This window comes from Pagrus major, chromosome 24, assembly GCF_040436345.1.
Source record: "Pagrus major chromosome 24, Pma_NU_1.0".
Classification (NCBI taxonomy): Eukaryota; Metazoa; Chordata; class Actinopteri; order Spariformes; family Sparidae; genus Pagrus; species Pagrus major.
This window is the reverse complement of record NC_133238.1, coordinates 7,297,787-7,310,393: the sequence shown is the minus strand read 5'-3', so window position 1 is coordinate 7,310,393 and position 12,607 is coordinate 7,297,787. Positions and strand designations below refer to the sequence as shown.

At 41.8% G+C, this 12,607-nt stretch overlaps 1 protein-coding gene across 1 annotated transcript in view; it reads left to right on the top strand.

The window, feature by feature from the left end:
- The first annotated feature begins 2,962 nt into the window (after positions 1 to 2,962).
- pard3ba (par-3 family cell polarity regulator beta a) overlaps positions 2,963 to 12,607 on the top strand; it is a 183,866-nt gene continuing 174,221 nt past the window's right edge. The window contains exon 1 of the mRNA XM_073462491.1: positions 2,963 to 3,418. Coding sequence (XP_073318592.1) covers positions 3,302 to 3,418 — 117 coding nt within the window. The 5' untranslated portion in view covers positions 2,963 to 3,301. The remainder of the gene's footprint in view (positions 3,419 to 12,607) is intronic.

The window sequence follows — 12,607 nt, the reverse complement described above, 5'->3', positions numbered from 1 at the left end:
CAAACATTTCAAAATTTCAGCAGCAATCATTTACTGCCACTTGGAGCTGCTGAAGTGCAAAGTTTCCAAACGCAGCCACGGGAACGTGACTTGGAATATTCCATTTTTGAACCGACAGGTGAGTGTGGAAAGTCTGGAAAGTTTCCAACAAACACAGCCGAGCAGGAGGCTTAACAGTGGACTGAATGCAGGCGAGTCACTGTTAAGTCTGTGTGACGCAGGGTGTCATCTTTGGATAAAGAAAAACTTAAAGAACAGGAGGGATGTGGCTTTATGTGTCCAATAAAACACCAACACCACACAGCATTATCTCTCATTTTCCCAGCTCGCAGGGTTTAAGCAATGTTTTATGGAAACACACGTTCCCATGCTGACTGCGGTGTGACCGCAGCCAAGTGCTGGCAACAACAAAGTTGAAGCGACTGATGAGTCAGCAGCTGCCATGATCCCATTGGGGGGGGGGCATGCCCACATAACCGGCATCATATACTCAGTGGCCCTGCAAACACAGTGTTAAACCAGGTATGAAATTATGTTCTCTCTTAAAAATCAGAGCCCAGGGATTATAGATGAAGGACGCAGTCACTGTAGAATTTTGCTAATTAGGGACCGTCTCCGTCCATGTCTTTATTTGCTTTCTGTCCTCAAACCTTCCCCCCTCCCCCCCCCCCTCCCCCCATACTCACCTTGTTTATTGGGGATGAGAGGAGTGAGCTGTCAGCCCTTCATTGTTCCGTTCCCTCCATTTCGGATGAATTACAGTGGCAGTGGAAATAATTGCTTGTCCCAATTATGAATCCATCTGCCGTGGTGGCTTTTCTGATTTGATGGGGAGGAAAATTCCCGAGAGCAATACTAAACAATGCCCAGGAATAAGGCACGAGAGCATGTCAGCGGCCATTAATATCCATAAAGGCAATTTCACAACACACCTAATGACATAAAATGACAGACAATAACGGTTAGGTAATTAGTGTGGGTGATGTGTGTGTGAGTAGAGGTGTGGTGGTGGTGGTGGCGGTGTGTGTGTGTGTGCAGGGGGATTAGAGCTAAGGCTAATATATGTCTCTGCAGATACATGTGGACAGTTTACCTATGAGACTGTCTGTCCATCCTAAAAAACATAGTATGCCTCTACAAAACATGACGTTAAGAAAATTATTCAAATAACTTTTTCAGGAATGTCTCTTCAGCATCAGCTCGAGTCAAAATGTCCTCAAGGCTTCCGATCCTATCCAATTAAAAATCTGATTTTGGATTTAACCTAAAAAATATCAAAAATATAGATTTAATGTAGAGATGTTTAATCATTTTTACAGATGCATTCAGGTGGAGAACCATTGAGTGGTTTAAACTAAATTAAAGTATCAGATTTTATCAGCTGATTTTAGGTTTCACTGTAAAATAAGAATCTGTGAGGTAGCCTGTAACAACCTGGAAAAAAATGTAGTGGAGTAAAATTTACAACTCTGGCCCCTAAAATGCCACGTAGGAGTGAGGAAGCTGAATATGGAAGTACTCGAGTAAAGCTCATATGCCTCAAAATTCTACTTAAGTACAGTAATCGAGTAAATGTACTAAATTATAGGGAGTATAGTTACTTTTATACACAAAGGCCTGAAATACACACACATGCACAAAAAGGACCTACGGTCATGCAGTAATATATGGAGAGGTGTCAGAGCGAGGTGGTTGCCACGTAATCAGGTGCCCTGGGGGTTTGAGGTTCACTGCCTTGCTCAAGGGCGACTCGGCAGTTCCCAGGAGGTGAACTGGTGCCTATACAATAGTCCTATACAGTAGGATATTATTGTATGTAAGACAAATTGCAGTGGTGGAAAGTAAGTACTTTTACTCAAGTACTGTGCAGCTTTATACTTCCACTCCTCTATATCTCACAAGAAATCTATTGTAAGCTACTTTTTACTCCACTGCAGCCATCTGACAGCATTGGCAGATAAAGATTTTACTTAAAAAAAACAAATAACAAGTTTATAAAATGCAAAAGATTAAGCCAATAGTTTCCAAACTTTTTGGTGAACTTTGTGACCCTTTGCATAAAAACAGTATCTAGTTGCCACTTGTCACATTTTGGATGTCTGTGAGGTGTTAGTATCAGACACTTTCCTTCTAAACTTCTCACAGTGTTTTATTTGAAAAAGTGTTAATGACTCAAACGGGTAAAAATATCCAACATTTCATCAAAAAAAGATTAGAGAATAAGAAATAAAAACAAACTCATGAATCAGAGCGTTTTACTTCTTTCCTCTCCCACTTATCATTCCACAACCCCTCAGATTCACCTGGTGACCCTTTGGAGGGGCTTGACTAAACTACCAGACTGTCTATATAAAGTAGTTGAAACTAGCTCCACCATGAGCAGATATGACAGTAAAATGCATGTCAGCCGATGGTCTGCAGAATCAGATTTTCAGTGGAACAAGTGCTTTTACTTTGATAGGCCTGCTTTAAGTACATTCTTCTTATACTTCTGTACTACTGAGCATATAAATGCAGGAATATTTTTAGAGTGTGGTAATGAAACGGATCTGATCTGAATATTTCTTCCACCACTGCTGAATTGTGATCTCACGGTCACTTTATACATATTATACTTCTTTAATATTTAAAGACTTTTCTTTTTTCAAATGAGTAATTTCATTTTCATAATACCCTTATGCTGAAAAGGTGCAGCCTATTATATTTATATCAAAATATAAGTTGATTTAGGAAATGATGGATAAAGCAGCTGCAGAGAAAAGGTGAGATGTCTTGTATTCGTTTAATTTAATGAACACTGTGTTACTGGATGATCGTTTGTTTGTATTAAAACATAGAAAACTTTGAAAGTGTTTGAACATGAGCAGGCAGATGGTGCAGATCCCAGCAGTGGAGCAGATCCCAGCAGTGGAGCAGTGTCAGTAGCTCTGGGATTTCCTGGAGTGCCGTCCTCGCTGTGATTTCTTCCGGGTTCCTCTGTCGGTTTGTTTTGTTTGGGTGTATCAGCGGACAGCTCAACATGACACAAACTCACACTCTGCGGCTGTAGTCACTGCTTTTTCTCCAACTTACATGACGGCTCGGCTGGAAATAAGATGTCCTGTGAGGCTTCAGACGCCAGTTTAGCTCGGTAAAGTGACTCCACCGTGATTTCATCCTGACCTGAGACACCTGTTGCTCCAGTTTCGACAGACAGGTGCCTCTTTCGTCGAGCAGGGAGCAGCTCCGGGTCGAGAGACTCTCCCGAAACTTGGATTTATTTCTGAACTTCTGTCAAGAATATTAGGATTAAGCAGCTGGTATGAAAGTCACTGTGACTTTCGGGGACACCGCAGTGGTGGTTCCCTGTAAAGCTGGCTGGACAGTCCGGGATCTGATCGAGCAAGCCACGCGGAGACACCGCCGGATAGTGGAGCAGGTAAACACTCTCATAAACCGACTCTAACTTAACTTCCTCGGGACTTTCCAACGCCATGTTCAACGTTAATGCGCCTTCAAATAATGTTGTTTCATTCCTGTCATTTTTAACATTGTGTAACAGCTAGTTAGCACCCACAAAGTGGCAGAGGTGAGGGTCACGTGACAGGTCTGCGGTTATGACGCTCATGATATTAGAGATAGCTGCTAGCTGCTAGCTTAAATCAAACACAAGAAGTCACGTCTTTGCGTTGATGTGAGGATTTATAATGTGGATAAAACTGAGTAGAGTTTGGTTTGGTAAACTTTTACATGTCATGCAAGTATAAGACTCATTGCTACAGAGTTTTGCTCCTATTTAAGTTTCTATTTCGAGGCCAGAAGGGGCAACTTCTCATCATAATGTATTCATACATCCCCTGCTATGGTTGCTTTAACAGGAATTTGCCTTAACGTGTTATTATCGCGCTAGCTTTGACAGCCCTACTGTCTATCTATCATTTAGCTTGTGACCAGGTCTCTCTTGTGGACGACACCTGTCTCTCTGTCTCACCTGTATAAACAAAGGGTCACATGGTAAGAAGTGAATCCAAAGACGATTACCTCAATAGACAACAATGCAAAGCTGCCAGACATGCCTGACGTGTATCCACTGACCAAAAACTCATTCGACTCCAGTTGCCCAACGCCTCCATGCTCAACACGTCTAGATACACTAATACTGCATTCCAGTCTGAGGTGGGAATTTCCATGTTGAAATTTCCTTTTACTGCTGACCTCCGGGTGCACAATGCCAGAAGTTAATAAAAAACTTTGCTGACCTTAACAAGATGATGTTTTTTCTGGCAGGAGTACTCACAGTTGAGCCCTCAGCTGAATATATAAACAAAGTAGAGGAGGGAAAACGACACGAGGTCACAGACGCCATACAGCACATTTATACTTGGAAATGTATCTTATATCCCATTCACCAGCCTAATATAAATAATGTAGTCTACCCTACCCCTGTCACATGGGTGCCATTGTTGTGTGTCATAAAGTCGAACACAACACGTCATATCCCCTGGCATGCACTGCACATCCCAAAACAAATAAGACTTAAGGAACCGCTGGTGCAGTGTTGTTTTTCCCTGTGACTTGTGTTGTTTTGAATGCCCCACATATACACAAAGATATGAGCCCCCATCTTTCTGCTCCCTGATGTTGCAATCACTTGAACATAAATCATTCTGCCGAACTGACCTTTTATTAATCAGCAGCATTGTATGTGCATGCTGTCGTAGCGTGATAGGGTGCCGATGTGTGTCGCGTCTCTGCGAGGAGGTGAGTGGCGCTGGCAGCAGCCCCGGCTGTCTACCTGTACAATGCCCCCCTGTTAAAGCTCTGGTATCTCAGCGGGCAGGTGGAAGTTTACTGTTTGATGTCCTCAATGTGGCCGCAGCCGGGGACGTACGCCGCGGACAGGAGGCTTTGTCCTGTGAGTGATTAGGGATTAGGATTGATGACAGGCCCCGGTTTTATCGGTTGGCTTGTCCCCCCTCAGCCCGGCCACGCATCCTCCCCCTAGGCGAGGCGAGAGGCTGGCTTGCGGAGATGCGAGAGGAGGCCCCTGGAAGCAGGGATAGAAAGGAGCGATTGGGTGCCTGGATGGCTCGATGGATTGCTTCCACTCGGCGAGGGAGCGCACACAAACACCTAGAGGGCCACACGCACACACACAGAGGAGCTCATCTCGCTCGGTGTCCCCTGAGCTGTCACGTCTCTGCTTCACTGACATCCACAGACATGCCCACTCTGCCCAGCGGGTCCCTGTTGATTTTCAGCAAGACACGCTGCCGTGCACAAGCTGAAGTAGGCTAAACCCTAGCGTGTGATTAGAATGCACCGGGCCCTTGATTGCTTTTCATAGGGCATGTTAATTAGGAGCCGTTGCTAGACGTTGACTCAGCAGTCTATTGCCTTCTCCTAATAGAGGCAGACCATCATGAGGACAGTCCAGCTCCGGAGCTGCCAGAGAGGGCCGAATAGATCTGACCGGATGTGGCGACTGCTCCTGCCAGCAGAATCCACTTAGCGCCCACATTAACCGCACATTTCACCACCATTCCGGCCTCACCACTGACAGCAGGGACAGTGTCAGAAACCTGGTTTTAATCACTGGGTGTGTGTGTTTGTGTGTATGTTCAGGGTGAAGAGGATTCTGCACAGCCTCACTGCAGTAATGGCATGTAGACCTTCTTAATTAGCAGTTTATTTTAATGTGATCTGAGCTGCGACTCCGTACGCGTTCCTCTACTTTCATCTCTACTGTTGAGAAAACAGTTGTGTTAACCGACAAAGCCTCTAACTAACTGCATGCAGGAAAACACTGCTCATTATACAGGGGGATTTGTTAAATGTGAGTGTGCGTGTGATCATGGGGGTGATAAAAAATGTTTCTCATACAGTTTCCACACATTATTCAATCACTGCTATTGTGGCATGTGATGAAGGAAGTGGGAGTTGTGTAAAGATTTGCACCTAAGGTGTCGTAGATAAAGTTGTTATAAGATATAAGATAAAATCTTAACTTGCCTCCATCTGTCATCCATATACTCTATAAACTTGATTTGTAGAAAATGATGTCTATTTTAAAATGGGTGTCTTTTCTAGGGCTACAACTACTAACTATTTTCGTCTGGCATAATTCCCATCAGAAATTTTATGTCCGACTAACACACTTTGAAATATTTACAAAGATTGCAAGCAGCAAATTCTCACATTCGAGACACTGAAACCAAGAATTGTTGATAAATGATTTATCATTTTGAGTAGTTGTTTTTTTTTTTTTTTAAAAGTCAAAATTGTCTCATTTCAGCTACTTAAATATGAATATGTTCTGTTTTCTTTACTCCTCTGTGACAGTAGACTGAATATCTTCGGGTTTCGGAGCAAAAAAGTAATCTGAGGATGCCGAGGAACACTCATCAACATTTTTTACCATTTTCTGACCAACTAATCAGTTAATTGTGAAAACAATCAACAGTTTAGTCAACAATTAGATTAATTGTTAGTTGCACCCTACACAGATGTACAAAGATTTTAAGCAAGGTCTCATATTTGAGACACTGAAACCAACAACTGTTTGGCTTTTTTGCTTTATAAATGCCTTAAATGATCAATTATCAAAGTTGTTTTGGATGAACTGTCTCTCATCTGTTTGTAATCTGTGAAGTTAAAAGTTGACAGTTGCAGGAGTGAAGAGTCTCGACTCTGACTCACCTGTTTTACTCTCAATAACTATATTAGTATACCATCGCCTGAGGGACCAGCATGTAGACTGTGAGTGTTGTGCGTTCTCAAGGGAACCAGCCAGGTACTGTAGCTGTCTCTCTGCGTCTCATGGTGTGCCTGTGTAGGCTCAGTTCAGATTACAGCCCGTATATCAACACTGTGCTGACACCTGAACAAGCCGCTCTCTTCTCATGTACGTCGGAGTGAGAGGAGTTGTCCACTGTGGATTGGTATATGCGTCAGAACTCAGCTATGCAAAAAGCATTTTTAAAGTTTAATGTGACTGTTAAACCTGCTGTTTCTCTTTGTTAGGGTGTTGCTGACTGGCTGTCAAACGTGTTCAGGGAAGTAGACTGCATTCATCAAACCAGTGTAAATGCCTATTATAAATTTATATTGTGTAACTCCATTGATCCCTGAAGGAAAATACATCTCCAGTTCAAACAACTGTGCAGCTACAGAGCAGCATAGTGAGGCTGGAAGGCTGTTCACTGTTTAGCTGAGGGGCACTGTAGGACAGATGCCCGCTGGCATGTGACTTATAAACTTGGGCATCTCAGACATCATGACATTTAAAAGCAGATGTGCGTCTGTATCAGTTCTCAGTCAGAGAGATGTGAAAGAACAAAATCTTTTTTTTTAATTAAAATGCCACCCTGCCTGATTTCGGTGCTACTGTGCAACTTGTTCAGCAAAAAACAAAAAACAAATTTGTAATTCATCTCAAAGCGCTTCCATCAAGCATATATATGCAATATACAGTATAAACAATAAATAAGTGGTAAATAAACAGTAGTAGTTTTTGTTTTTTGTCTGTTGCAATACTTTTGTCTGAATGAATTAAGAAGATTTTATTGATACTAATGCCATTATTGGTCAGATTCTGTGTGGATCCCCTCATTGATTCCTGATACATTTTCTGTATGAAAAACAAAAAGTAGGCCTCACAGATTTTCACCATCATTGCAACTGTTTTTTATTATCTCTGAGTCTGAACACAGTGTAGAAACAGTGTAGACAAAAGACTTGCCGTAACATGAGAGCTACCAACACTCTATCATCATCTAAAAAACTTTTTCCCTATTAGAGCAAAAACTGAAACTTAATGTTGAGCCGCTGGCCAAAATCAACCACCTAATGCATTGTTAAGATGCAAAATGGTGCCAGGATCTCAAGTTCCCTTATTGATCGACTTCCTGCAGTGTCACTTTGCCTGCTGTGCTCAGATTATGAATAGTAATTATTAATTAAAGAGCATAACACAGCATGAAGAGTGATTTCCATTGCAATTTTTGATTTAGAAACATCTAGCAGGCCAAATTGACCCGGGCCGCACTTTGTGGCACTAATGTTATTATAACATAGGATATTTGGGAAGCAGTAACACTCTGATTAAGAGTGTCAAATAAGTGGATTTCCTAGAATTAAAACCCATGTTGCGTAGAAGGATGTTTTGACATATTGCTGGTGTTGATCATTTTACAGACAATACAACTAGCACTGTTATCATCTTTCAGCGTGAAATTGAGCCACGCTTTGGACCGTTTCCTCCTCTCTGCCATGACTCCTTCTTGTTGCAACTTTCTTGCAGTGTAGACTCATAAGTTTGACATTGTTGTTTTTGTAATGCATCTGTCTTGCTTGGAGGCACAATTCAGAACCGGTTCCAAACTGGAACCAGTATTAATTTGAGGAATCTTTAAACCTGACAACAAACAGGCTTTTAATTTAATATTGTATCTCTAATGGCAGGAGGTAAACAGTCAAACACCTTTGCTCTAACACATAAACACTCGTACACACTTCAAATCTTTCTCCTGTTTATTTATATACTGTTTATAAATGCTGATTAGCGCGGACTGAAATAAAGTGTTCTCATTGGACTCAATATTAAGGACGCAGTCAACATTTACTTTCCTTATGTGATTCCAGTAGTGCTCTCTTTTCCCCAAATGTAACATCTGTACATCTCTGTGTATTCAGGGTAATGTGTGGCCAGGGATTGTCTGACTGAATGAATGAATGTGACTGATGGCAGAAGTCACGACCATGCCCATACTTAATGAGGCATATTGGATTGTTTCATCCGTAATTGATATATTTCTGTTGTGTTTAAGAGTCATTAAGGCCCTGATTACAGAATGTAGGCCAAGGTCAAGATGTCTCCATCTCTGGCTGTCGTCTTCCCTCAGAGAGAGAAAACTCTCCACAGTTTAACTTTCTCTGCGCTCTCACTCGCACCGATGGATCCGACTCGAAGACAGCTCCTCATCGACGTGTTCATTAAAGACTCTTTTTTTTTTGGTCACGGCTAAATCCACACCGTCCTCCTGCAGCTGTGTAATTACACATTCTTCTGAGGATCAAAGTGTGAAATGGCACCCCCAACCCCACCGCCACCACCGCCGCTGCAGCCCCACCGAATTTAGCTCCGCTAATCGCCCCGACGCTTCACCGTTCTCGAGTGGTGTCATGTTTGCTCACCAGAGAAGGGGGAGGGAGGGAGAAGGATGAGAGATATGGGTTTGAATGGTTGGGGGGGCTTAATGGTGTAATTTGCAGGGAATTTACTCTTCTAACTGTCACGGTAATTCTCCTCCGCTGTTGACTGACTGACTCCTGACTCCTTTTGTTTTTTATTTCATGGGAAGACTTCAGGACACAAAGGGGAATTACCAGGGATTGACAACGAGGGACTTCAGAAGAGTTTTTTTTTTATTCCCTCTTCTCTATAGATTACTTTCCGTCTGAAGTGTCATACATTCATCCCTTTTCATCACTAGGTGGAAAGTGTGTTTTCTCGGGTCTTGTGAGTTCTGGCAAAGGAAACAGAAGCACAAGTATGCCAAGTGTGCTTAAACACCGCCTGCAGAGTTGATGCTAATTAACACTCAGGCTTTGTTGTGATCTAATCCTTCACCCCTGAAAAAATCACACTAATGCCATGAAGGTTTACGTCTCAATGCTGGTCATGTGACGTCATCGCAGAAAAGAGCCAATTACCACCCTTCCCTCCTTTCGCTGTTGCTGTCATAGGCACACGCTCTCACACATTTCTAGTGAGAGGCAGAAGAATGCTGGCAGTTGTTCAGGCTGGACCAGTTTTTCTGGTGTAAATGCTTTGCCCTCACGCCTCAGCTCCAGCTGGATACCCGGCTGGTTTCAACATCTCCATCCCACATGGGCTGCCACATAGTAAACACTTTGAATACAACTCTACAAATGATCAAGAAATACACAATGTATGATGTTTTTTTTTCCTTCATATTTCTGGTTCCAGCGCTGTTAAATCTCACAATGAATCTAATTAAATAATCTGTTTTCATAAACGCCGCTTTGTTCGCAATTTATTGACAATTAAGTACCATTTCAGATCATACAATCCTGAGTTTAAATCTCGCAAAAGGAAGACTCATTTTACACCTGGTGTCAACATGCAATCTGTATCTGGATATTAATCGGAATAAGGAAAAATGTGTGAGCCTCACCTTGCACAGTGATCTCAGGCTCCTCATGTGCTGGGACAACTTTCAACAATCACACTGCAATTTCGTCAGCACAATATAGTTTAAATATTGACATCCGAACACAATGTGGACTGAATAGAGATTTGAAGACACTTATTTATATAAGTTATAGGGCTGCGACTCAAAATTATTGATTAATTACTTTAGTGATTAATCCATTAATTGTGTGGTGTAATTTTTCAAATAAAATGTTCATCACAATTATCCAGAGCCTAAAGGGACGTCATCAAATTGCTTCTTTTGTCTTAAACGCTCTTCAATTACCATCCGACATGACAGAGAAAAGCAGCAGATCCTTTCATTTAAGAAGCTGGCACCAGCAAATGTTTGACATTTTTGCTTGAAAGATGAATTAAAAGATAAATCAATCATCAAAATAGTTGGCCACTAGTTTTCTTTCAATGGTCTTATACCAGGTGTGAACCCGAAAGGCCTGGCAATCAAATGCCACCACTCAGACATTGAGATCGCACTCACCAACTCACCAAATAAGTTATTTATTAACATTGTTATCTTGGTAGCATATTTCCCAGCATGCTTTATTTTAGTTAAAATTCTCCAAATATACTGCTTTTCTGAATTTGGAAAAACTTATGATGGAGTTGTGAAGATCTCTTTAAACCTCATCTCACAGTCCATTCTCTTAAAAAAGCCAGTAAGTGGACCTGGAGTTACTATGGTCTACAATGAACTTTAATACTCATAATAAAGATCTGTAGTCATTCTCTGTAAGGCCTCACTCATAATACACTGTTGGTACAACTGCAATTTTTTACAGTGACAGGCATCTCTGTCCTCTGGATCATTGGATCGCCTGCCTGTTTGCATATCACACAATGCCTTTGCATTGTGTGAAAAACTGCAGTGTATTTTTGTTCCGTAGTTGTAGTTGCAGATTACTCTCTTCGCTCCATCTCTCTCAGCCCCTGGCTCTGGTATTATGGGCACTTCTGAAGAAAGGGAGGTTTCTGGCTTTATTCCTGTGATTGAAATCCCAGCCTCTCCCAACCATTTGTTTTAAGAGAATGGACTTGGCCCATTGTGAAAGGCAGACACCCTCTTTTTTTGTGTCCTGTAATTCACATTCGGATGCATCGGAGCAAGAAAGAGCCCATTCACCAACAGGGCTCAGTGATACAGCAGAAGCCGCCGGCTGGGTCTCAGCCAAACTCATTCCAGCCTCCGAGGCTTATAGCCTATAGCTGTTAATTTAGCTGGTAATGTAGTCTTGTGTTGCTCTTGACAGATTGCTTATTGGTATGGGCAGTTCCTAATGGGCCATTTTCTACTGCACACATTGTTAGAAACGATAAGGCTTGTCAAAGATTTCTTATTTCAGTCCAGAAATGACTTTTAATAGAAACTGTGGGGAAAAAAATAGCAAATATACATTTCGCAAGGCTAAATTTAACCCATTCAGTAGGTTGGGATTATTTTTCACTTTGTATTCATAGTTCTACGCTATTTATCATCAGCCTCATCTTAAATTGTCCACAGCTGCACTGTCTCTTGGAGATCTGCATTGCCACAATAGACTGTGTGTATACTGGATCACAAAAAGGGGAAGACGCTATTGTTCGTGTACTTCTCTGTTGATTTTTGATGTGTAAATAGCGCACAGATTACAGATCGCAGCTTAGTCAGAAGTCCTTGTTCTCTTTGTCAGTGGATGGAGTGCCAGGCTCGGTGTAGTTCCTGCTCTGTGGGGTGTGTTCACTCTGACCTCTGTCTTCATGGTGACAGTGAAACCGGCCTGGAATGTGCCCACCAGCATTCCCAACAGACCGGCAAAACTGGAAAAAGTTCCTGTCCTCCCCCTCCTTATTCTCACATACTTCTGTTCACTTTGTAAACTCTGTGTAGTGCATGCACAGTGTAATGTAGGTCATGTGTTCTAACTGTACCTGCCAAACAAACAGGGAAGCCTGCTGTTGTGTCTGGATATAAACATGTTTATTATGTTGACAGATTGTCACCATTGTGTCACATTTGTAAACATTCACTGTGGGGTAAAATTATTTTTGGTACTTTATATTGAGACAGTGACTGTAATACTTTACATCGGTCTGTGTAAAGGGGAGTAGTTTGAAAGTGTGTAGCCTAGGTTTATGTTACTGTATGTTCAAAACTGTATTTTTGTAGGAAGAGTGGGGATAAGACAGTTAAAACCAAAAAAAAAACCAAAAAACATTACAATATGCAGTATGTTTAATGTATCACTAGGATCAGGAAAAACAGATAAAAATCCTACATAATCCTACATGTATGTATAATTTTATGTTGAGATATATTGTGATTAGGAACGTAACCATTTGGATTCATGACTGAAGCCGTCATACTATCGTCTACTGTCTTGAGTCGCTGCCCCGTCTTCAGAACTTGCGACCGCA